Source organism: Oncorhynchus masou, chromosome 31 (genome assembly GCF_036934945.1).
Source record: "Oncorhynchus masou masou isolate Uvic2021 chromosome 31, UVic_Omas_1.1, whole genome shotgun sequence".
Lineage (NCBI taxonomy): Eukaryota > Metazoa > Chordata > Actinopteri > Salmoniformes > Salmonidae > Oncorhynchus > Oncorhynchus masou.
The window spans coordinates 57,851,136-57,877,855 of NC_088242.1; the positions used below are offsets into that span (position 1 = coordinate 57,851,136).

The 26,720-nt window shown below is 42.7% G+C and overlaps 1 protein-coding gene and 1 non-coding gene across 2 annotated transcripts; both read right to left on the reverse strand.

Moving 5' to 3' along the window:
• vac14 (vac14 homolog (S. cerevisiae)) lies at positions 1-24,094 on the reverse strand. Its single transcript, XM_064951449.1, has 19 exons — positions 23,709-24,094; positions 22,842-22,992; positions 22,423-22,590; positions 22,289-22,351; positions 21,995-22,102; positions 21,617-21,726; positions 21,385-21,506; positions 19,263-19,400; positions 18,890-19,033; positions 12,822-12,885; positions 3,733-3,877; positions 3,562-3,627; positions 3,125-3,272; positions 2,886-3,006; positions 2,514-2,688; positions 2,158-2,276; positions 1,962-2,041; positions 1,201-1,351; positions 1-1,044 (listed from the first exon to the last, which is right to left on the reverse strand). The coding sequence occupies exons 1-19, from the start codon at positions 23,810-23,812 to the stop codon at positions 870-872; spliced, it is 2,352 nt and encodes a 783-aa protein (XP_064807521.1). The 5' UTR covers positions 23,813-24,094; the 3' UTR covers positions 1-869.
• Positions 13,212-13,282, reverse strand: trnag-gcc (transfer RNA glycine (anticodon GCC)). The gene has a single exon. It is a non-coding gene; the product is annotated as a tRNA-Gly (tRNA).
• Positions 24,095-26,720: the final 2,626 nt, after the last annotated feature.

A 26,720-nucleotide genomic window follows, 5' to 3' on the forward strand; every position in this document is an offset into this window, starting at 1 on the left:
TTATTATACATGGTCCACTTTATTTTATACGTTTCACTTGATAACACAAGGTCAGTCTGTCTACAGAAGGCCTGGTCAGGAAGCAGGTATGGTAGCAATAAGAACAAGTAAATGACAACAGTTCAAAAGAGAAAAAAGGGGTGCAGAGCAGTCAGTTGGGGGAAAAAACTGGCTGTAGAGAAGAGAGAAATTAGAAGGGAAGGGTGGAGGAGAGTTCAGGGGCCAAAAGAGATATATTTAACACTGTTCAACAAGCAGGACTTGAATTCAAGGGAGGGAGTGTCCAGTTGTTTAGCTTTGTGGAACAAGAGCCTAAAACTAGAGTCGGAAGAACATGTCCATCGTACAGGTCTTTTGGGACAACTGTGGAATATGGGCCTGCCAAGTAACATCAAGCAGTTTAAATAGTGAGAACAAAGATGGTGTTCATTATTTTAAAAACTAAACATAACACGCAAGCGGTTTCCCCTGACCTAATATCAAGCTTTGATCATCCTCCAGTCAAAATAAGGTAGTGTCACTTCTTACAACAGGATTGGGGTGGGCCTAAACAAATTGTCCATGCATCTGGAGAAATCAGGGTTAAATACAAATGTATGGGCAGTGTGTGTGTGTATGCAACCTGAACAAAAGAAATACTGTTTAAAAAATAAAAATCGGAATTGATGTCCTTTATTCCTACAGAACGCTCAATGGCTAAAAAAATTTATTAGCACAAGGGTGCTCCTAAACAAGAGATGAGCCGTCTTCATTCAGTTTGGTTCCTTTAAGTTACCGGTTGGGGTGTTTTGCGTCGCCATGTGGGGACATGCATGGGAGAAGGCTTGACGCAGTGCCCTGCCTCAGGGGTCAAAGATGGTCCCGATGCGTCACAGCATCAGCTTCCGGTCTGGGTGGTCAGCGCGGCCTGAGCGCTGGTGGCGTACCTCCAGGTGTTTGCTCTGGACACGGTCAAAGTGCTGCAGCAGGTCATTGTAGTCCATGTGGGTGTAGGCCGGACGCTTGGTGCCAACAGGCTTAGACTCAATGTACTTTGACTCATCCCTGCAACATAAAAACATGCTTCCAGATAAATTATAACAATACATATGCATGGGGCACATCCGATGAGAAGTGTTAGGATTAATATTGTAATGGCCATGGTAATAGAATTCTGCACATCATGGGCACACCACAATAACAGTGTTTAGTTCTACTCACACTGTCCTCATAAGCTCTGGGTTAGGCACACAGCGCAGGCGGTGGGAGAGCAGCTGGAAGGCCTGGCTCTGGGGCAGCAGCATCAGCAGGCCGTACAGGGCCTTGATCAGGTATGGGTTGTTCTCCACATCCAGCAGTTGGAGACGCAAGTCTATAAAAACAAACCGTTGAGAGACTGGTTGGTTGGCTAGTGTGTGTGTTTGTAGTGCGGCTGAATCCCAAATCAGTACCTTCCCCTTCCATTTGCACATTCATGCACACATCTGCCATATGCACCAGTGTCCCAAAGCTGAGGGAGTGAAAATTGAGGGTGTAGGGGCTAATTACACCTTCCGATAGCAACTCGGCCTAGCCAGCAAGGCTGCAGGCTCCAGGGCGAAGTGCTTTCCCGATACACACAGCGATATGTTTGGAGAGGTGTGTTACATCTGAGGCTTGACACATGTAACAACAAATACTGCCCAAATTAAATGTTTTAACTGTTACTGAGGTTTTATCTTGTAAACCGACAGAGGGAATTTGATCATTTGAACTTCATGCTTGTTTTATTATTGACATGTGGAACATGAATTGCATCATTCAAGTCACAAGTGTGCCCCAAAGTTGAAGGGTTGATCCCCTCGCAACTCTTAAGTCGCCCTCAAAAGTTCCATCAGAAACACATGAAAACGGAGGGCCATCCGTTTGAGTTGGTAGGTGCGAGTGGGTGGTTTGGGATCAACTGTGTGTGTTCTGATCCAATATTGAGCTGTGGGACTCACAGGTAAAGATGGGGCTCTCGATCAACTGTACCAGCTTGTCAACTTCCATGAGGAAGTCTACAGTCACCTCCAAATCACCGCTAAATGGCTAACATTAAGGAAATATGGTATGCCATAATATACCAATAGGCATACACTATGAGGTGCAACAATGCTGATATGCAAAATGTATATCAAAGACAACCAGAAAGGATACAACTTTTGGATGAGGTCATAGGCATGGCGGTAGTTCTGGGTCAGGAAGCAGAGAGACACGGTGGCCACAGGGTTGTGACACCAGGAACGATACAGGCAGCAGAACAGGGCACAGCTCTCCTGCAAGGGGTGCAATACACAGTTAACATGAGGATACACACAGCAGGGAAAACTATACCTCATTGGGTCAACAGGGTTGGGTTCAATTCCATTACAATTCTGCCGTTCAAGAAGTGAATTCAAATTCATGTTCAGCACATTTTTCAAAATGCTTTCATTTTTTAAATTGGAAATTTCCTGAATTCAAATTAAATTGGTGGTCAGCCATACAGAGGAATCCCATTTCTCAGGCGTTACCTGTGTGCGCAGGTCCTTGAGCTGGTTGCGCAGCTGAAAGAGCTCTGCAGAGGTGAGCAGGATGGTGTTGAGTGTCTGCACCATGGTGGATGCAAACTTCAGGTCCTCTTCCTTCAACAGGATGTCTGCCATGGAGTGGAATATGTTCTCTGCGTGCAGAAGCAGACACAGCTGCCTGGAGGGATGAGTGCAAGGAGAGTGAGAGGGGATGGGTAACTGAAACTACAAACAATCCCAGAGGGGTGGAGTAGGTTGAAAAATAAACAAATGCATGGTCTCTTGAGAAACTTGGGCGTTTCAGCAAAATTTAATTCACAGGAACCTGTGAGTCTATACCAATGTCGCAGCTCGTTGATGCACATATGTCACTACCTGATAATGAAGGCTCCTCTGTTCTCCAGCAGCTTTCTCTCCAGGCAGAAGCGCTTCAGCAGGTTGATCATGAACTTGTAGAAGTAAGAGTTCATGCTGGGGGTAGAGGGCGACGAGTCACCTATTTTGGAACCAGGGTTATTACAGGACATTAGGTGGGAGGTGGGTGAGAATTAATGCTTAATGCATCATTTCCTTTTATGCATTATACTACTGTTTCGGAGCCATTTTCTACTCACCCACGACTGTCTGTGGGCCTGCCTTGGCCCCATCAGGAACCTGAAGCTCCAGTTTGCTGTCAGAATTATCACAGGAGCCTGAGGAATCGGTCTGTCCTGCTGGGGATGACGCAATCTCAGCCAGAACCTCCAGGTCCTTAAGAATGACCTGAGTAATAGATGGGGTGAGGTTGGTTGCTTTTGTAAAAGATAGTTCAGCCAAATTACAAATTGCTACAAACAGTCTATGGACAAGGCAAGTCAGCAATCAATGCTTTGGTTGTTTACCTGGCCAATTGGATTTGCCACAAATGCTCAAAAGTAAGCCGTTGAAACAGTGGCCAAGTAAACGAAACCAAAAGCATGGATTGCTGTTCAACCTTGTCCATAGACTGCTTGGATTAAGTATACCTTTAACATTAGTGAGATACTCAACTGGGGGTGCATGTATAACTCACCTCATCAGACTCATCTGAGAGGGTCTTCAGCAACATGGGGAACAGACTGTCTGTGTGCCGGAACATCTACACGTCACAAAGGCACACAAATAAACACACACAGATCAGTGTGCTGATCGACATACTGTAAAACACTCCAAAGAAAGGAGCAACATTGGTAATACGACCCACTTTGCGAGGTGTCTTGATGTAGAGGTGGTACAGCCACTTGAGCACGGCGATGCGGGTCATCATGCCAGTGGAGGAGTCATGCAGGTGGCGGTCCAGCACCTGAACTATCCCATCAAGGTCAAGGGTCACCTGTGACCGGTCAGCACTGTCCAGGAGAGAGAAAACGGGTAAGAAAGGAAGTACACAAGACAAAGTAATGGGAACACATACTCCAGAATATGTAACAGCAGATACTAAAAAGCCACAGAGGGAAACAGAAACAATACTGAGGAAGATCAAACACTGTAGAGGCCTTTGAGGCATGGTCGGGTATAACAGAAAACAGTAGACCCACATAAATGAGATATAGGTGTCGGACTGCACGACAGATCTGGGCAATACAGCAGCTTAGCAAGTTAACATTGCTCTAGACTCTAGAGGACACAATGCACAAGCTTTCAGAAACACAGCACAGCCAGCAGGAACTATGGGAAATCTGGAGTTTTATCTACAGTGCATTCGGAAAGTATTCAGACCACTTGACGTTTTCCACATTTTGCTACATTACAGCCTTATTCTAAAATTGATGAAATAGTTCTCCCCCCCCCATATCAATCTACACACAATACCCCATAATGACAAAGCAAAAACAGGTTTAGAAATGTTTGCACATATATAAAAAATAAATAATTGTATTCAGACCCTGCACTTAGTACTTTGTTAAAGCTTACAGCCTCAAGTCTTCTTGGGTATTACGCTACAAGCTTGGCACACCTGTATTTGGAGAGTTTCTCCCATTCTTCTCTGCAGATCCTCTCAAGCTCTGTCAGGTTGGATGGGGAGCGTTGCTTCACAGCTATTTTCAGGTCTCCAGAGATGTTCGATAGGGTTCTGGCTGGGCTCTCGCTGGACTGGGCCTCTCATGGACATTCAGAGACTTGTCTAGAAGCCACTCCTGCGTTGTCTTGTCTGTGTGCTTAGGGTCATTGTCCTGTTGGAAAGTAAACCTTCGCCCCAGTCTGAGGTTCTGAGCGCTCTGGAGCAGGTTTTCATCAATAATCTCTGTACTTTGCTCCGTTCATCTTTCCCTCGATCCTGACTAGCCTCCCTGCCCCTGAACAACAAACCCCTACAGCATGATGCTGCCACCACCATGCTTCACAGTAGGGATGGTGTGAGGTTTCCTCCAGACGTGATGCTTAGCATTCAGGCCAAAGAATTCAATCTTGTTTCTCATGGTCATAGTCCTTTAGGTGCCTTTTGACAAACTCCAAGTGGGCTGTCATGTGCCTTTTACCAAAGGGTGGCTTCCGTCTGGCCACTCTACCATTAAGGCCTGATAACTGGAGTGCTGCAGAGATGGTTGTCCTTCTGGAAGGTTCTCCCATCTCCACAGAGGAACTCTGGAGCTCTGTCAGTGACCATCGGGTTCGTGGTCACCTCCCTGACCAAGGCCCTTCTCCCCCGATTGCCCAGTTTGGCCGGACGGAACGCTCTATGAAGTGTCTTGGTGGTTCCAAACTTCTTCCATTTAGGAATGATGGAGGCCACTGTGTTCTTAGGTACCTTCAATGCTGCAGAAATATTTTTTGTTACCCTTCCCCAGATCTATGCCTTGACACAATCCTGTCTCTGAGCTCTACGGACAATCCCCTCAACCTCATGGCTTGGTTTTCGCTCTGTCATGGCACTGTCAACTGTAGGACCTTATATAGATAGACAAGTGTGTGCCTTTTCGAAATCATGTCCAATCAATTGAATTTACCACAAGTGGACTCCAATCAAGTTGTAGAAACATCTCAAGGATGATCAATGGAAACATAATGCACCTGAGCTCAATTTCAGGTCTCATAGCAAAGGGTCTGTAAACTTATTTAAATGATAGATATCTATCTATACACATGTATGTGTGTGTATCTATACACACACACACACACATACATATAGTTGAAGTAGGAAGTTTACATACACTTAGGTTGGAGTCATTAAAACTCGTTTTTCAACCACTCCACAAATTTCTTGTTAACAAACTATAGTTTTGGCAAGTCTGTTAGGACAGCTACTTTGTGCATGACATGAAGTCATTTTTCCAACAATTGTTTACAAACAGATTATTTCACTGTATCACAATTCCAGAGGTTTATATACATTTAGTTGACTGTGCCTTTAAACAGCTTGGAAAATTCTAGAAAAGTATGTTATCGCTTTAGAAGCTTGTGATAAATTATGTCAATTAGCCTGAGTCAATTGGAGGTGTACCTGTGGATGTATTTCAAGGCCTACCTTCAAACTCAGTGCCTCTTTGCTTGACATCATGGGAAAATCAAAAGAAATCAGCCAAGATCTCAGAAAAGTTGTAGACCTCCACAAGTCTGGTTCATCCTTGGGAGCAATTTCCAAACGCCTGAAGGTACCACGTTTATCTGTACAAACAATAGTACGCAAATATAAACACCATGGGACCACACAGCCACCATAGCGCTCAGGAAGGAGACGCGTTCTGTCTCCTAGAGATGAACATAATTTGGTGCAAAAAGTGAAAATCAATCCCAGAACAACAGCAAAGGACCTTGTGAAGATGCTGGAGGAAACCGGTACAAAAGTATCTATATCCACAGTAAAACGATTCCTATATCGACACAACCTGAAAGGCCACTCAGCAAGGAAGAAGCCACTGCTCCAAAACTGTCATAAAAAAGCCAGACTACAGTTTGCAACTGCACATGGGGACAAAGATCGTACCTTTTGTAGAAATGTCTTCTGGTCTGATGAAACAAAAATGGAACCGTTTGGCCATAATGACCGTTGCTATGTTTGGAGGAAAAGGGGGAGGCTTGCAAGCCGAAGAATACCATCCCAACCGTGAAGCATGGGGTGGCAGCATCATGTTGTGGAGGTGCTTTGCTGCAGGAGGGACTGGTGCACTTCACAAAATAGATGGCATCATGAGGGAGGAAAATTATATGGATATATTGAAGCAACATCAAGACATCAGTCAGGAAGTTAAAGCTTGGTCACAAATGGGTCTTCCAAATGGACAATGACCCCAAGCATACTTCCAAAGTTGTGGCAAAATGGCTTAAGGACAAGAAAGTCAAGCTATTGGAGTGGCCATCACAAAGCCCTGACCTCAATCCTATAGAAAATGTGTTGGCAGAACTGAAAAGGTGTGTGCGAGCAAGGAGGCCTACAAACCTGACTCTGTTACACCAGCTCTGTCAGGAGGAATGGGTCAAAATTCACCCAACTTATTGTGGGAAGCTTGTGGAAGTTACCCGAAATGTTTGACCCAAGTCAAACAATTTAAAGGCAATGCTACCAAATACTAATTGAGCGTACATAAACTTCTGACCCACTGGGAATGGGATGAAAGAAATAAAAGCTGAAATAAATTATTCTACTATTATTCTGACATTTCACATTCTTAAAATAAACTGATAAGGGAAGAGTACTTAAAATAAGGCTAATGTAACAAAATGTGGAGAAAGGGAAGGGGCCTGAATACTTTCCGAATGCACTGTATGTGTGTCCGAACTGGCTCCATGTAAATGAATGAGCAAACATTTGTTGTGACAGATCCTCCTCAGTTCCCAATGTTTATCTGAGCACAGACAAACATCTTCTAGCTTCTCTGCAGGTCTGTTCGTTCATTCCACCAAACTTACGACTGCAGCTTTTCCCCAATCCCCCCCCCCCTTCCAACCCTGCTGTGCCGTGGCATTCTTCTCTCCATCAGAAACAGAGGGACCCTTTTCTTCACAGCTAAGCATTGGTGGTTCAGTGGTAGAATTCTCACGCTGCCAGGCCCGGGTTCGATTCCCAGCCAATGCATGCACAACCTTTTTGGAGCTTCTATACTGAACAAAAATATAAAACGCAACATGTAGTGTTGGTGCCATTTTTCATGCACTGAAATAAAAAGATCCAAGGAATGTTCCATACGCACAAATTTGTTTACATCCCGGTTAGTGAGCTTTTCTCTGTTGCCAAGATAATCCATCCAGGTGTACCCTGTGCTGGGGAAAATAAAAGGCCACTAAGATGTACAGTTTTGTCAAACAATACAATGCCACAGATGTCTCAAGTTGACGGAGCGTGCAGTTGGCATGGTGACTGCAGGAATATCCAACAGAGCTGTTGCCAGAGAATTGTAATGTGTATATTTCTCTACCATAAGCAGCCTCCGTCATTTTTTGAGAATTTGGCAGCACGTCCAACCAGCCTCACAAGCGCAGACAAATCACAATAGCTTGACGATTTTGCGAATACATGGCACCAGTCATGAGGCATGGCACAAGCATGACATATCGTCTCCATGCAAAACAGAGACGTCAGGTCTATTTAAAAACAAGGCTTCACTGTAAGTAATCCAATAGCTCAGACAAACTGGTAGGATTGAGTGGCTCAAAGTAAAGTTGTTGGCTACTGACTAGCATTGCGATTCTACAAGTAGAAACGGCAGGTTCATCATGCAGCAGGTAGAGCTTTTGTTCAAGCAAGAGAAGGAAAGCCTCCCACTGTGATAAGCACCTATTTGCAGTGAGATTCTCAATGTGTTTCATGCATAATAAGGGTTGCAAGGAGCAGTACGTCACTAAAGGTTGTACTCAGGGCTTTTCTGTAATCTAAGCATTGTATGGAGTAGGACACCACATTTTTAGAGGTTGAATGGAGTATACCACTAATCTAAGGGTTATAATACAATAATAAATACAGTCAGGTCCATAATTATTGGCACCCTTGAGAAAGAAAAAAAAAGACTTGGGACATTTTATTATTACATAAATGCTCAGACAAAGATATTTGGTTTAACAAGTAGTAATACATTTAAAAAAAGATGGGGCAAAATTGTCACCATGATTTAATCCTCTAGCACCCTCCCAATTCTAATTTATTTAATGAGACTGAAGAAGACGTTGGGAGGGATCTTAGACCATTCCTCCATACAGAATCTTTCCAGATCCTTGATATCCTTCGTCTGCTGTTATGGACTTCCCACTTCAATTCAAACAACAGGTTTTCAATGGGGTCAAGCCCGGAGACAGATGGCCATTGCAAGATATTGATTGAGGTCAATTAACAATTTCTTTGAATTTTGATTTGTGTTTGGGATTATTGTCTTGCTGGAAGATCCACAAGTGTCATCCTCCTGGCAGAGGCAACCAACATTTTGCCTAAAATGTCCTGATACTTGTTAAATTTCATGATGTTGTTGACCATAACAAGGGCCCCAGTACCAATTAAAGTAAAATAGCCCAATAACAAAGATCCATCATCATATTTTACCGCAAGTATGAGGTACTTTCTGCACATGTGAACGACCTGTTCGATTCAGTCTTATGTAGCAAAATAAGATGTCATATTTTTGGGTTATTTAAAATTTAAAAAAGTCTGTTCCTTTTCATACAGGACAATCAGTACGAGTTACCATCGAAAGCATGCTTTTCACAAAAGGCTGTTCCCAATATGTATAAGAAAGTGAGGGGAGAAATTCTCAAGAACTCAAGACATACCCAATTTCTCTCACAACAGATATTTGGTCTAGAGTAAACATGACCCCATACATGAGCCTGACTGTTCACTACATATCCAGTGATTGGTCTCATATACCCCATTGTCTTGAGACAACCTATATGCCAGAGAACCATACTGCGGACAACCTGAGTGAAGCTCTCCGGTCCGTGTTGGCAGAATGGGCATTGGATGAGAAGAAAGTGTCCTGTAGCACAACTGACAACAGGGCAAACATTGTGGCCGCGGTGAGGCAGTTGGGTTGGCCATGGCTTAACTGCTTTGGACACAAACTGCATCTGGCAGTCACAGAAGGTGTTGTAAGTCAGAAAACACGCAACCCGGGCCTTCGACAATGTAGAAAATTGTAAAAATAAAGAATATATAATAAATATAATAATAATAATATATCCCATTTAGCAGACGCTTTTGTCCAAAGCGACTTACAAGTCGGCTGGGGCCACTACTTTTACATATGGGTGGTCCCAGCGGGAATCGAACCCACGAGCTACAATAGTCATTTACAACAATAACAATGTCTACACTATATTTCTGATCAATTTGATATTTTAAGTGCTTTTCTTTGAAAAATAAAGGCATTTCTAAGTGACCCCAAACTTTTGAACGGTAATGTGTTTGTATATATAAACTCAGCAAAAAAAGAAAATGTCCTCTCACGGTCAACTGCGTTTATTTTCAGCAAACTTAACATGTGTAAATATTTGTATGAACATAAAATTCAACAACTGAGACAAACTGAACTATCTGGTGGCCACCAGCTGAATTAAGCACTGCATCTCCTCCTTATGGACTCCACCAGATTTGCCAATTCTTGCTGTGAGATGTTACCCCACTCTTCCACCAAGGCACCTGCAAGACATTTCTGGGGGGAATGGCCCTAGTCCTCACCCTCCGATCCAACAGGTCCCAGACGTGCTCAATGGGATTGAGAGCCGGGCTCGTCGCTGGCCATGGCAGAACAATGACATTCCTGTCTTGCAGGAAATCATGCACAGAACGTGCAGTATGGCTGGTGGCATTGTCATGCTGGAGGGTCATATCAGGATGAGCCTGCAGGAAGGGTACCACATGAGGGAGGATTAGGTGTTCCCTGTAACGCACAGCGTTGCGATTGCCAGCAATGACAAACTCAGTCCGATGATGCTGTGACACACCACCCTAGACCATGACGGACCCTCCACCTCCAAATCGATCCCGCTCCAGAGTACAGGCCTTAGTGTAACGCTCATTCCTTCGACAATAAACGCAAATCCGAAGATCACCCCTGGTGAGACAAAACCGCAACTCATCAGTGAAGAGCACTTTTTTCCAGTCCTGTCTGGTCCAGCGATGGTGGGTTTGTGCCCATAGGCGACGTTGTTGCCGGTGATGTCTGAGGACCAGCCTTACAACAGGCCTACAAGCCCTCAGTTCAGCCTCTCTCGGACAGCCTGAGCACTGATGGAGGGATTGTGTATTCCTGGTGTAACTCGGGCAGTTGTTGCCATCCTGTACCTGCCCCGCTGGTGTAATGTTTGGATGTACCAATCCCGTGCAGGTGTTGTTACACGTGGTCTGCCACTGTGAGGACGATCAGCTGTCCGTCCAGTCTCCCTGCAGCGCTGTCTTAGACGTCTCACAGTACAGACATGGCAATTTATTGCCCTGGCCACATCTGCAGTCCTCATGTCTCCTTGCAGCATGCCTAAGGCATGTTCACGCAGATGAGCAGGGCATCTTTCTTTTGGTGTTTTTCAGAGTCAGTTGAAAGGCCTCTTTAGTGTCCTAAGTTTTCATAACTGTGACCTTAATTGCCTACCGTCTAAGCTGTTAGTGTCTTCACGACTGTTCCACAGGTGCATGTTCATTAATTGTTTATGGTTCATTGAACAAGCATGGGAAACAGTGTTTAAACCCTATACAATGAAGATCTGTGAAGTTATCTTTGAAAGACAGGGTCCTGAAAAAGGGACGTTTACACACACACACACGTGCGCAGGGGTACAAGGTATTTGAGGTAGATATGTACATAAAGGCAGGGTGAAGTGACTAGGCATTAGAACTTGGAGGGAAGTATCAAGTTGAAATCTGAGCTATAGTCTGAACATTAGGACCGGGACCAGTATCGTGATACTCATTAGTACCATGGCAAGGAAACAGAACACGAAGCGGATTTACCTTTAGGGAAAAAGCCTGAATGTTGGATCAACATTCTGTTGCCATCCAGAGTCAGTTATTTATTTTCCATGCTATAGCACACAATATTTTACAGTAGGTTTTTAAAAGAGCCAAGAGTGTGGTTGCTTTGTGTTGACATTTTGAGGAAAAATTGAGATTGAATCATCTGTGGATCTGTTGAGGCAGTATGCAAATTAGAGCAGGTCCAGGGTGTCTGGGATGATGGTGTGTTTGTGATGACCAGCCTTTCAAAGCACTTTATAATTACAGATGTAAGTGCTACAGGGCAATAGTCATATGCTCCCGAGTGCCACAGCTGTCTAAGGCAATGCATCTCAGTGCAAGAGGCGTCACTACAGTCCCTGGTTCGAATCCAGGCTATTTCACATCCGGCCATGATTGGTAGTCCCATAGGGTGGAGCACAATTGGCCCAGTGTCATTCGGATTTGGCCGGGGTAGGCCGTCATTGTAATTAAGAATTTGTTCTTAACTGACTTGAATAGTTAAATAAATAAGATTGAAAATGTCCGTGAAGACACTTGCCAACTGGTCTACACATGCGCTGAGAACGAGCTCTGGTATTCCGTCTGGCCCGGCGGACTTGCAAGTGTTAACCTGTTTAAAAGCTTTTCTCACATCGGGAACGGAGAGAGAGATCACAGTCATCAGAACAGGGACTTTCATGCAGGACTGTTTTCCTTGAAGCGAGTATAAAAAGGCAGTTAGCTCATTTGGGAGATCTGAGTCACTGGGCATCTCACGGCTGGGCATCTCACGGCTGGGTATCCCTTTGTAATCCATTATCTTCTGCAAGCCCTGACACATCAGAGGAGCGTAGGAGCCCGGTGTAATAGAATTCCACCTTGGCAGGTAGCCTAGCAGTTAAGAGAGTAACTGGAAGGTCGTTGGTTTGAATCTCCGAGCAGACTCGGTGAACAATCTGTCGATGTGCCATTGAGCAAGACACTTATCCAGAGTGACTTACAGAAGCAATTAAGGTTAGGAGTGTCTGCTAAATTACTAAAATGTATAGCGTCCTTTTGCATATTTGATGTCTCGGAGGTCATAAATAAATAGGCAAATATAGCCTACCATTTTATATATGTAGACTATTAAAAAAATACTTTTACCCCCATTCAGTTTAAACCTCACTTTCAAAACTAGCCCATCAATTGCACTATTTTTTTTGCAAGTCGATGCTGCGGCTGTCTCTGGCTGAGTGAAAGCCACAAAATGAGTGACAAAACCTGGCCAGATAATTTCAAGTTGAGTCTTGAAGCTCCAAGTCAAGCCATTTTATTTATCAAGCCGAGCCTGAAGTCAAATTTGAGACCTTGAGTCAGACTAGAGTCCAAGTCATGTGACGAGTCCACACCTCTGCTAATTACTAACTGCACAACTCAAATCACTTAGCACATACCTTGTGGGAGTGAAGAAGCAGATGTTGCTGAAACCCACAGACTCCTGTGACGCGTTGAGCATATCTGAAATCAGAGGTTGTTTAGAGTCAGAGCCACCAAAAAACCCTTTCAAGCTAAATAGTTGCCAATGTTAATACTGGGTGCACCACTACATGTAAATTATACATTGATTGTTGCCAGTGATCGCATTGAATGATCGAGAGCAATGTATTTACTGGAGCCTATAAATATTGTGCACTGGAAAACCATCAGAGGACAAGCTAAAAATAGACAATTCTGTGGGGAAATGCATTGTAACTTTAATTGAATATGTTCATGGTAGAATTCATAGCAATGACAAATGTGTAACCCATTTATACAAATCCACTACCAGCGCAAAAGGAAAAGCATGCATTGGCCGGGAATCGAACCCGGGCCTCCCGCGTGGCAGGCGAGAATTCTACCACTGAACCACCAATGCTTTACATGCTAGAACTTCCCTGCTTATGGCTTAAAAAGGAACTGCATTCCACAGAATAATCCAGCCGGAGAGTGGCCACCAACCAGAGTGAAGGGGAGGAGCACAGCAGACTGAGCGTGTCTCAAAGCAGGACGGAGGACTTTCTCAGCACAGAGACTCCGACTGAATGAACATGTATAACAAAGGTACATTGAGAACAGAACCCTGGAGTCTCACTGACTTTATGAGTACCTTAAATACTCCTGCTGTTGAGCTGCTATTGGTCAGGGAGAGGGGTTAGTTACCAGTAGCCTAACGTGATAACCGGCTGATGGCTGCTCATGGCACATTCTTCATGTGCCACTTACCCTCACTCATCATAGCTGGCAGGCGAGGGTGCAGACCAAAATGTGCAGGCGGGGGAAGGTACGGCTCAGAGCGCATTAGGAGAAGAATGACTCATCACCCTCCTTCCCTCTCCGGCCAACCCCTTAGTGACGTGGCTCTCGGCCTCATTCAAAAGAGCAGGATACACCCTATCCCCATCTAAGCATGGGTGGTTCAGTGGTACAACTCTTGCCTGCTGTACAGGAGCCAGGTGGCCCGGGTTCGTTTCCCAGCCAATGCATAATACCTTTTTTAGAGCTTCCGCCTTCCGATAATACTGTATAAACCAAACATTGAAAAGGCATTCAAGGAACAATTGTGAAATATTACATATTTATAAAGCTATATTCACTCCAAATGCTGTCAGTGATTTATGTCAAATACAATTCTTATCGGGCTAAAAAGAGGCACAATTTGATAGCATAGCTCTGTAGTACAGCTACAAGCAAGGATCCATTTGATAGCATAGCTCTGTAGTACAGCTACAAGCAAGGATCCATTTGATAAGGTCACAGATGTGGATATTATTGGGTGTATGTCAATATGATTAGCTCCAATCTCTACAGAAAACACTTAAACATAAACAAATTGGGCAAATAAATACAGAAAGACAGATATTGGTATGTATGTAAAGACACCAAATAACCAAATGTACCCAGATAAATAGGGCAGGATATGTGACAGTATGCATGAGAGTCAGGCATACATAGAAATGCACATGGGATAGTACTGGACAAGAGCTTGCTAGCTAATGCTGGCTTGGCTAGCAAATGATAGATCAGTCATGGGTCCACAAAATCATACAAAATGGTACTGAACTCAGTACCAAAATCATGTTTTGACATTGCAGTGGCTATTGCTGTTTTGGTTGTTTTTTTACTTAGCGACATTGCAGATATCATCGTTTTGGCTTTTAACTCTGATCTAACGAGCTGCATCTAATCCGGTGTCGGCATGTTGACTGAAGTCCTAAATTCTCACGAGATACCGCGACAGTTTTCACACTCACGGATACAGAGCCTCAGAACTAAAATATCCGGGCACGGATTAGGAGCCACTCCCAATTTAAAACTAGATATTTTTTTCACTGGCCTACACACAATAACCAATGTCAAAGTGGTATTTTATATATATTATATTATCTTGAAGGTCCTTTTTATTTTTATTTCACCTTTATTTAACCTTGTAAGCTAGTTGAGAACAAGTTCTCATTTACAACTGCGACCTGGCCAAGGTAAAGCAAAGCAGTATGACAAAAACAGACTTATTAATGGAATTAGCAAGCGTACAGTCAATAACACAATATAAAAAAAGTATATTTACAGTGTGTGCAAATTACGTGATGAGGTAGACAATAAATAGGCCATAGTAGCGAAGTAATTACAATTTAGCAGATTAACACTGGAGTGATAAATGAGCAGATGTGCAAGTAGAGATACTGGTGTGCAAAAGAGGAAAAAGTAAATAAAAACAATATGGGAATGAGGTAGATTGGGTGGGCTATTTACAGATGGACAATGTACAGCTGCAGCGATCGGTTAGCTACTCAGATAACTGATGTTTAAAGTTAGTGATGGAAATATAAGTCTCTAGCTTCAGCGATTTTTGCAATTCGTTCAAGTCACTGGCAGCAAGGAACTGGAAGGAAAGGCGGCCAAAGGAGGTGTTGGCTATGGGGGTGACCAGTGAGAGATACCTGCTGGAGCGCGTGCTGGGTGTTATCGTGACCAGTGAACTGAGATAAGGCGGAGCTTTACCTAGCATAGACTTATAGATGACCTGGAGCCAGTGGGTTTGGCGACGAATATGTAGCGAGGGCCAGCCGACTAAAGCATACAGGTCACAGTGGCGGGTGGTATAAGTGGCTTTGGTAGCATAACGGATGACACTGTGATAGCAAATTGGATGCAGTCTGAGTAGAGTGTTGTAAGCCATTTTGTAGATGACATCGCAGAAGTCAAGGATCGGTAGGATAGTCAGTTTTACTGGGGTAAGTTTGGCGGCGTGAGTGAAGGAGGCTTTGTTGCGAAATAGAAAGCTGATTCTATATTTAACTTTGGATTGGAGATGTTTAATTTGAGTCTGGAAGGAGAGTTCACAGTCTAGCCAGACAACTAGGTATTTGTAATTGCCCACATATTCTAGGTCAGATTCATCCAGAGTAGTGATGCTCGTCAGGAGGGAGGGGTGCGGGCAGCAAACGGTTGAAAAGCATGCATTTGGTATTACTAGTGTTTAGGAGCAGCTAGAGGCCACGGAAGGAGTGTTGTATGGCATCAAAGGTTGTTTGGAGGTTAGTTAACACAGTGTCCAAAGAAGGGCCAGATGTATACAGAATGATGTCGTCTGCGTAGAGGTGGATCAGGGAATCACCTGCAGCAAGAGCGACATTGATATATAAAGAGAAAGGTGACGGCCCAAGAATTGAGCCCTGTGGTACCCCCATAGAGACTGCCAGAGGTCCAGACAACAGGCCCTCCGATTTGACACACTGAACTCTGAGAAGTAGGTGAACCAGGCGAGGCAGTCATTTGAGAAACCAAGGCTGTTGAGTCTGCTGATGAGGATGTGGTGATTGGCAGAGTCGAAAGCCTTGGCCAGGTCGATGAAGACGGCTGCACATTACTGTCTTTTCTGTTGGCCTTGGTTGGGGTAGCCAGGAGGAAAGCATGGCCAGCAGTAGAGAAATGCTTATTGAAATTTTCAATCGGTGGTGACCATGTTACCTAACCTCAGTGCAGTGGGCCACTGGGAGGTGCTCTTGTTCTCCATGGACTTTACAGTGTCCCAAAACCTTTTGGGAGTTAGAGCTACAGGATGCAAATGTCTGCTTGAAAAAGCTAACCTTTGCTTTCCTGACTGACTGCGTGTATTGGTTCCTGACTTCCCTGAACAGTTGCATATTGCGGGGGCTATTCGATGCTATTGCAGTCTGACAGGATGTTTTTGTGCTGGTCAAGGGCAGTCAGGTCTGGAGTGAACCAAGGGCTATATCTGTTATTAGTTCTACATTTTTTGAAAAGGGCATGCTTATTTAAGATGGTGAGAAAATTACTTTTAAAGAACGACCAGGCATCCTCAACTGACGGGATGAGGTCAATATCCTTCCCGGATTACCGGGCCTGGTCGATTAGAAAGGCCTGCTCGCAGAAGTGTTTTAGGGAGCGTTTGACAGTGGTGAGGGGTGGTCGTTTGACCGTGGACCCATAGCGAATGCAGGCAATGAGGCAGTGATCGCTGAGATCCTGTTTGAAAACAGCAGAGGTGTATTTAGAGGGCAAGTTGATCAGGATGATATCGGAGGGTGCCCATGGTTACGGATTTGGGGTTGTACCTGGTGGGTTCCTTGATGATTTGTGTGAGATTGAGGGCATCTAGCTTAGATTGTAGGACTGCCGGGGTGTTAAACATATCCCAGTTTAGGTCACCTAACAGAACGAGCTCTGAAGATAGATGAGGGGCAATCAATTCACATATCAGTCGAGCAGTGAATTTCAAAACAGATTCAACCAAAGGCCAGGGAGGTTTTTCAATTACTCGCAAAGGGCACCTACTGGTAAATGGGAGAAAAAATAAATATATAATAACAACAGACATTGAATATCCCTTTGAGCATGGTGAAATTATTACACTTTGGATGGTGTATCAATACACGCAGTCACTACAACGATGCAGGCATCCTTCCCAATTCAGTCGCCAGAGAGGAAGGAAACTGCACAGGGATTTCACTGAGGCCAATGGTGACTATAAAACAGAATTTAATGGCTGTGATAGGAGAAAACTGAGGATGGCTCAACAATGTAGTTACTCCACAATACTAACCTAAAATGACAGAGGGAAAAGGAAGCCTGTACAGAATAATATTCCAAAACATGCATCCTGTTTGCAATAAGGCAATAAAGCCAAACTGCAAAGAAAGTGGCAAAGAAATTAACATTATATTTTGAATACAAAGTGTTATGTTTGGGACAAATCCAACAAAACACATCACCAAGTACCGCTCTTCATATTTTCAAGCGTGTGGTGGCTGCATCATGTTTTGTGTGTGCTTGTCATTGGTAAGTACTAGGGAAGTTTTTTAGGGTAAAAAAACAAATCAAAATGAAGCAATAAGCACAGGCAAAATCCTGGAAAACCTTGTTCATTCTACTTAACAGATACTGGGAGACAAATGTACCTTTCAGCAGGACAATAACCTAAAACACAAGGCCAAATATACACTGGAGATGCTTACCAAGACAACACTGAATGCTCATGAAAGGCCTAGTTAAAGTTATTACTTAAATTGGCTTGAAAATCTATGGCAAGACTTGAAAATGGCTGTCTAGCAATGATCAACAATCCACTTGACAGAGCTTGAAGAATCTCAAAAAAAGAATTAATGTGCAAATATTGTACAATCCAGGTGTGCAAAGCTCTTAAGAGAAAAAAAAATCAACTGTAAATGAAGTAAAGTAAGTAAATGAGATCTCTATTTAAATTTGCAAAACTTCTAAAAACATAGCATTAACTTTAGCATTATGGTGTATTGTGTGGAGATGGGTGAGGGGGAAATGAATTTAATCCATTTTGAAACCAGGCTGTAACAAATTGTGGAATGAGGGGTATGAAAACGTGCTGAAAGTGCTAAATGCCCCTCAGTCTTCTGAGGTCAGAGCAGAGGACGACGATACTACGGGGTCCGGGAGCAGTTGTAGTAGAGGATTTGGTGCCTTGCTTAGAGGAAAAACGGCAGGCGAAGGCATTTAAGATTTTACAACAGGACCGTCCGTCACAACCCTAGTCAGTTCTCCTGTGTCTTTCTCACTTACAACCCCCGAGCGCCACCCCCTGCTATTAAAACAGCAGGGGGCGGCTCAACCACGCAGGAAGAAAAAGAACAGCACCAATCAACATGTAGGCTCAATTTCTGTGTGAATACTGCTTCTTTTTTTAACTACTGTTGCATGGTATTTGAAACTTCAGTAATTTTTCAATACTAGAACAATGACTACAAAATTGACAATGAGCAGGGTGATCAGAAGAGGAAAAAGGTCAACATTTTAACACTGGCCCAGACCTAAGGTTAAAAATAAAATATATATATATATATTTTTTTAAATCGCCTTTTTCAAATTGAATCACAGCAAAGTGCTGTAAAAAATAACAGGACTCCTCCCTGTTCACCTTGGAATTAACAACCATCCTTGTCATGTAGGCCAATTTGGACAACTTAAAACGAAGCATCAAGTGGTAACTTACCGTTAGTGTCCCCCTCGGTCTTTGGCGGGCTGTCTTCTCTGGGTTGGCTGTCACCACTTCCAGTTTCTTCTTCATCCTCATCATCTTCAGGGGTCACCAGCTTCATCAGGCTGTGGTTACAGGCACTGGCAGCTTCTTTGGTGCCTGGACAGGATCGGTGAAGGACACAAACCTCCCGAAACAGAGCTATGGCGCCATCTGGTGACCAGATTTTATAAGCACTTGCTCATGCTACTCCTATCATACAGTACAATACACAACCACATTGATCTGTGATAAAGGCCTAATAGTTACCATTCTTTGCTAATGCATCAAGTCATACATTCCATCGGACACCATGATGTTTCTATACAAAGCTTATGATGAAGGATACTCTTTTTGCGGTCGTCGTAGGACAGGCAGGGCAGAACAGCAGTCAGGATGCCAGAGGAGTAGGGCAGGACCACCCTCCCTGCCAGCTGGATAAACTCCCTCATCCACGTCATGGCTGTCAACTGGATTAGGTCATTGGCTAGAAGAAAAGAAAGAGAGTCATTCTAGGGTCGGGTGGGGACTTTGATAAGATAGAGAGAACTTGGAAATGGTTCTGTGATAACTTGTTAAACTTTCAGGTGAATTTCAAATCATTGCTGAGCTTTCAACCTTCATTCTGTTAGGGATAACTGTGACTAAGTCATATTTTGTCTAATGGATAAGAAAAACATAAATTAAAACAGTCAATTTAAAAAGAGAAGATAGTCAAAGCAATGCAAGCGCTCCCTGCCATTAATATCAGATGTCATTGCAGCATTAGAGCAGATCAGTTCTCATTTCCTCATTGGCTAATGAGTCACACGAACCCTGTGAAGGTTATAGTGTGATGAAAGCTCAATGCTGGGTTCCTCTTACACACACTAAGCCCAACTACCATCTATGGTGCTGTTTATCGGTTTTCCATTAAAACACTAAGAAACAATTATAAAATTCCCTGTCAATTTACAATGCAGAATAATGGTCCAATTACATAAGCATTAACGCTTGGGGAGGGCAATTAAGTTATCTACCGCAACCCTTTACAGACATAGAACACAGCTACAGTAACATGTCAATAGAGACAATTGATAACTTTTCAGACAAAAAAAAAGGACATCAGGTCTGTACCTTTTCAGACAGTATAATTCTGTTCCGGCATAAAATGTTCTGTATTTTTTCACCCTAACAATAAACATTGCTAATTGATGTGCTGCTTTGTTGTTTTATGGTATGGTAGCTAGATGTGTTTTATTTCTACTAAATGTCTTAGTATGTCACGATATTTAAACTTTAAAGTACTTTTTTTAGTAGAGTGGTCAATGCTCAGGCAAGCAGGCTGCACACAATAGCTCCCGATTGTTTGATTGACAGTTCTGGTTGCCTAATGATCGATTTTAGTCCAGATTTGAAAACAGCATTCCTTTACAGACAAGTAAAATGTCAATTCATATCACCAGATAAGATTGTGTTACTGCATATTTTTTTAACAACCTAGTATAGCCTACACTAACAGAAAAACATGCGTTGCACTTTCAAGGGGCCACATTACATTATGTCTGAAAAGCATTATCGATACAGGCTACCGGTAGCCTGATGTAATTTAATATTTGGCAAAAACAAAGAGTAGGCTACGCCATGCTCGCAAAGACTGGTCCAAAGACATCCGTGCCATGAATAGGCTAGGATATTCTACACGCAACACACCGAAGACACATTAACGAAGACAGAGCAGGCAGGTCAGTTAGGGAGAGGGGCAGAAGCATGCTCATATGTTTTGGTAATCTGAATCTCACAATGTCTCATCTTGCAAAACTCTTCCTCTGGTTTTATTTGAATTACAAATTCCCCAGGCCTTTATAGCCTATAACACAGAAAATATTATTTTGTGATAACTGAACTGTGATTTTAATAAGTGTGTGTGAGGGGGGACTAAAATAGTTTTTCGGGTTAGGGATTTTTCTTAACATTAAGGATCCCAACTTCATCTTAACGTTTAAAAGTTCACACCCCTAGTTAGGCTACTGATGTTGTCACCACTTGACCGCCTGTCTTGCTGACAGTGTGCCTTTGTGGCTGGGCTATTTTATTGTTATAAAAATAAGGTGTTACCGTGTTCCAACACATATGCTTTCTGTTTCATGGTTGTAACAAAGGCACTCCACAAATAAAATTGATTAAACACTTGAATTTGTGATTGACATACAGCCTACAGCAACAAATTTAAATGCTATTGTGTTATCTGAAATACAAATCGTATTTTAATAATACTTAAGACCTTCATAAAAACACCCAAATAATGTTTGTGATAGCATATATGAAATCTATTTATTATACTGTCAGAATGACTGCTCATTAACTTGAAGGGGAGTCCCTCCAGGCCCAGCAGTTGTAGTGTTAAACCCTATCTAATGACCTATTCCTGAATTTCCACTTTACCAGTTTAACTAAAAGATTGAATGGATGGATCCCAATGTGAAACTTACTGAGTTTGGACTCATCAGAAACCTGGCAATGGATGACCAGGATGTTGGCCATCTCTGCAAACTTGACACTAGAGGGAGTCTTCTTGATCTCCTTCAGGAACTCGCCCAAGACAACTTCACACCTGAAAGACAAGAAACAGTCACAGTTTCCTTCCTAGAGTACAGCAGACTGAGGAGGGGAGAACAGCGGGTTTGGACGTGCGAAGAGAAAAGAGGAATAAAGGGTTCTTACGTCCTCCGAATCTCTTTGCTGCTGTCCCCTAAGATCTGGAAGAGTCCATCAAGGATTTCTGGCAGGTAGTCCAGGAGGTTGATGTCCGGAACAGATTCCAGAACTAATATCTGTAGCAAGAGAGAACCAGAATAACAACCTCAGCTGCTATTAATACAACTACCAGTGTATAACATTTTTCATAACACACTTTTAGGTGGGCTATAGGATAGCCAAAAAAAACTCATTTTTAACAACCTTTAAATGGCTATTAAAGAATGGATATTAATTCATAAAGAGTGCTGAATAATGATATTGCTGTAAAAGTATAGAAACAGGTCTTATTCTGCTCATCAATGACATAAGTTTTAATGTGACATGGCAATCGGTTGTACTCACCCAGGATATGATGAATTGACGGGCATACTGGTTATTGGAGTAGATTCTCTCACGCAGCAGTGGGACAAATGCCACCAGGTCAAACTTGTTACTCTCCGTCACAATGTCCTGTGAAAGCAGAGAAGGGTCATTGTTTTGGAGGTTCATGACCGAACTTGTCTCTTACCTTAGCTGCCGTTCATGTATAACAGTTTGTCACTTCAGCTATTAACCAATCATTAACCACCTCATCTAGCCAAAGCCCCTTCTTAACTTCCAGGAAATGTCTCAACATGGTTTTTACTGGAATCTCACCTTCAACAGTCTGTCAAGGAGTTCAGAGCCACTCTTCACATTGGGGTCAGGATCTGCAGCAAGCTGGATGAGAGAGCACATAACATCAGAGGTAGCCTAAAGACATGTCTTCTGAGAATTAAGACTCTGGTTACCTTGCTGAGGCCGTCGAAGAGTACGTTGAAGTGGGGTAACACAGCTCCCCTGGCCACTTTTACTATGTTGTAGAGCGCCTCACAGGCATAGTACCGCAGTCTGCTGTCTGAATCATTAAAGCAGGTGAGTACGGGCTCAATAAGCTCCTTCAGGTACAGCCCGGAGTCCTGCAAGACACACCAAACGTTAGGGATGCAATCTCAACTTTTTTTTTTATTACTTAAATGCAGTCTTCTCAAACATGTATATTAAGTAGATGCATTTACATGACATGTTGACACGCTTACAAACGCGCAACTTGCTGGAATGGGTTTAACAAAGGCATAAAAAGAACAAGGATGAAACAGCAAACAGCAAAACAACCCTGCGTAATGTACAATGTATTACAGATCTGTGTATGGGTTCCCAGAGGCTTTACCTTTCCCAGGGCAATGGAGCATGCTGCCAGGCCGATGAGGCCTCCTTTGCGGCTGTGAGGGTGCTGGGACAGGGCGAACTCCGAGGCCAGTATCTGGATAACATGTCTAATCTGGGTAGAGTTGTTCTGAGCCACAAACTCCCTCACCAGTCTGTGGATTAAGGCAACAGAGAAAGATTATTTCGATGAACATAAAAGAAACAAATGTCTAGCAAGATAAGACACACGAAAATCAGAGTAGTGTTCAATCTTGGGGATACACATGGTGTGCAATGCAGCCTTTGGACCAACACATTAGCCTCCACTGATCAACTTGGCTTAATCATAAAAAGGCATTGATGAGTTTAATCAAGAGTGTTATTACTTGGCTAGAACAAAGCCTGCCCACAGTCTGTCTCCAGCCATCAACTTATCATACAATGCAGCAACATAACCCAATCAGGGGCCCATTTTAACTTTAGTGTCACATGATGCATCTTACATGTCCCAAGAATAGAAATACAAGAACAAGTCAGTATCATGTGCCTGAAAGAAAGCAGGCTTCCCAGTTTAATTTCACTTGAAGGCCTCAACTTTCAAAATACAGAACATCTCAAATGATAATTTGAAGGCAGTGGGTCACATTTCACATGGTTTCTCAGGGGATTGCTTACCATGTGACCATCACTTCACACACTCCATATAATTTCAAGTAAGCTGGGTTTGCACATTACAGTACAAACCATTCCCACTAGCTGACTCGTACAAACGCTGCTACTCATGCACAGGCATGAGACAAACGAGTAGTCATTTTGGAAGGCTATATATTAACCCCTACAAACACGAAACAAAATACTTTCACCAGAATGATGTGCAAGAACGACTCACTTTTCAATCTCTAGAGCAGCAACCTTCCTCTTCTCGTACAGTTTGTCGTTGAGTGCTCTGACAATATTTGGGGTCAAAGGCGAGAAGTCTTTCTCGGTGTTCATTTTCAGAGGCTTTAGCTGGGAACTTGACAGTTCGGTTAATGATATGGGGAACGTTGTTTCATAAACTCGCCCTAAACTATTCCAATAACGACGCAAATCACTTACAGAAAACAACCCCCGATACCAAACCTGGGAATAGCAGGCTTCGAAGCCTGGGATAACCTGTCACGACGGAACGTGGCAAGATGATCGTCGCAAAGATACCTATTGATAATATGCAGCGATCGGTCCTAATAGACTTGCTCATGACGCCATATTTCCTGGCTCACATGACTTCCTTGAAGGGCGGTTAGTCAAGCACCGATCTGAAGATCTGTTTTGAACGTCACGTGCAAATGAACGCGAGAGGTGGGGAGCTTTAACATCAAGGCTGGGTTCAGCACGAAAAAAAGTAGTGGAACGTTCAATTAAACGGAAACGTGCTAAAGATCAGCTGAAAAACGGGGAGGGGTTGGGTTTGATTTAAAAGTGCACCGCTGTCATTTAAAAACGTCACTAATTGCTGCAAGTTACACCCAAACAGAAGCGTTTTGGGGGAAATGTGTCGTTCAGTACAAACCGTTCGGGAACGTAGCAAACGTTCAACCGCAATGAATGCATCGCCAGAATCTACATAACGCACATGGTAATCAAAAAATGGCAATTTTTACATGTGGAATGGGGCATCACTTGTGGGAAATAAAGTATCACTGTATTTACACACCAACGTTGCCGGAAGTTAATTTTCAATTTGTAGAATGTTTGGTTCATATACAGTCGGATTTTTTTTCTGAACATTCATGCAATGTATAATTACACAGAATTTCCACACCTGGGTCTGGTGACCCATGCAATTTCTCAGCGATGTCAAATCAAATGTTATGTCACATGCGCCGAATACAACAGGTGTAACCCTTACAGTGAACTGCTTAACGTTACTTACAAGCCCTTAACCAACAATGCAGGTAAGAAAGTATTTACTAAAATCAACTGAAAATAAAGAGCAAAAAAAAGTCAGTTCCTTTCTGCTTACCTCGTTAAAATATGTTCCCCACAAGTTAGTTTTTTTGTGCAGGTACGGACCACATGCAGGACTTTTTTTGACATGAGATAAACTGAGAGAAAAGTAATTGACGTTCTCAATTTTCCCCCTGCATAAGGAAACCTACGGACAAAACGATACAACCCCAATGCTCGCTTTTTTTAAAAAACACACAAACTGCTCATGAGAAAATAGTAATAAGGCACTTACAGTTTGATGCCCAATTTACGATGGATAACAGCGTTTCAATACAAAATAATGAGTTCTGCAGGAGGTTGGCTAACACCTGAAATGTTCATCAAAATGGAGGAAAGCATATGTCTGGAAAGAGCCACTAGGGGGTGTGAGGAGGTAGGCCTATTCGCTCAGGTGACTTTTAAAAAGCTGTTTTTTTTTCATACAGGCAATCAGCTATAGGTCTGGTAATCACCGGTCTTGTCCTTTCGATGAGTTGAGTGTGATTGTTGACGATGCTACGGTTTTTTTGGTCTTCTTCAGACAGGAAATTGTTACTTTTAAAGTTAATAAAAACGAGATTGCAATAACCGATGCCTCTCAAGTTCAACTTGTTGTGTTGATGTTATGGTTATATTAACAATTACGAACTTTTACATCGCCTTATCAATTAAATATGAGAATGAACATTGTAAATGTTCTGAAGGTTAATGGATGTGACATTTACTAGATATTTTTGGTCCTCGTGGTCATTTTCTGCTGTGTCCCCGATGGTGTCCTTGGAGATTTTAGTTTTTTCTTGGAGAGATTATTATTTGCCTGAATTTTAACATGGGATCGTTGACAGTATTTGCTCGATTCATGTCACACAGTGCAAGTGTTTGAAATCCAGTGGTGTAAAGTACTTTAAATAAATATACTTTCCCTGACACCCTAAAGTAGCCATTACATTTTAAATGCTTAGTAGGACAGGAAATTGGTCCAATTCACACACATCAAGAGAACATCCGTGTTCATCTCTGATCTGGCGGACTCACTAAACACAAACGCTTCGTTTGTAAATGATGCCTGTTGGTATGTGCACCTGGGTATCCGTTTTTAAAAAATGGTGCTGTCTGGTTAGCTTAATATGGAATTTTAAATAATTGATACTTAAAAATATTGTAGCAATTACGTTTACTTTTGATACCAAGTATATTTAAAACCAAATCATTTTATAATTTAACTCAATTGTATTTTACTGGGTGACTTTCATGTTAACTTGAATCATTTTCTACTAAGGGATCTTTACTTTTACTCACGTGTGACAATTGCGTACTTTATCCACCAAAGTTGATATCCCCCGACAAATGCAGCTGAAAATGTGCTGTGGGCTACTATGGAGACCTGTGACAAATGTACGTTTTTTTGCTGTCAGTAGACCAATAGAACTAGAATAGTTCTGTGTTGGAATTAATGTTCTTAATTTTATTAATCCCTCCTTTTAATTAAGCAACCATATGTCATGTGTGGCAAACCCATTACTATCATGTTGATTGACTACTATTAAGCACCTGTGCAATTGAAAAATGAGTCTTGCATTGCCCACAAGGATGCACTGTCTGGCCTCCTATACTAAGTGCATATATTAATGTTTCGGTACATTACCTGTGGCGGTAAACCCACAGGAGGCAATGTTCCCTCTGAACTAGCTACCCCGGGACTGCCGTGCAGAAGAACTATCAATTCCACGTCGAGAAGCACGAGATTGAACTTCACTCAATTTTCTAGAACACTATCAACGTTTCCCTTTACTGGTTGGAATTGTCGATCGAATCAACACATTGGCCGCTTTCAATGCAACATACAGAAACAAAACGAACTATGCAAGACTTAGTATGCAAAACTAACTATGCAATAGGTTGCGTTGTAGGCATTACGCATCGTAGTATG

What these genes read in the sequence shown, in the direction of transcription:
- vac14 (XM_064951449.1), bottom strand. Translation starts at nt 23,812, where the DNA reads ATGAACACCGAGAAAGACTTCTCGCCTTTGACCCCAAATATTGTCAGA. An exon ending in TCTTCGACGGCCTCAGCAAG is followed by an intron (nt 22,352 to 22,422) that starts GTAACCAGAGTC and finishes TCTCTCATCCAG; the next exon opens with CTTGCTGCAGATCCTGACCC. An exon ending in TGCTTCTTCACTCCCACAAG is followed by an intron (nt 3,878 to 12,821) that starts GTATGTGCTAAG and finishes TCTCCTGGACAG; the next exon opens with TGCTGACCGGTCACAGGTGA.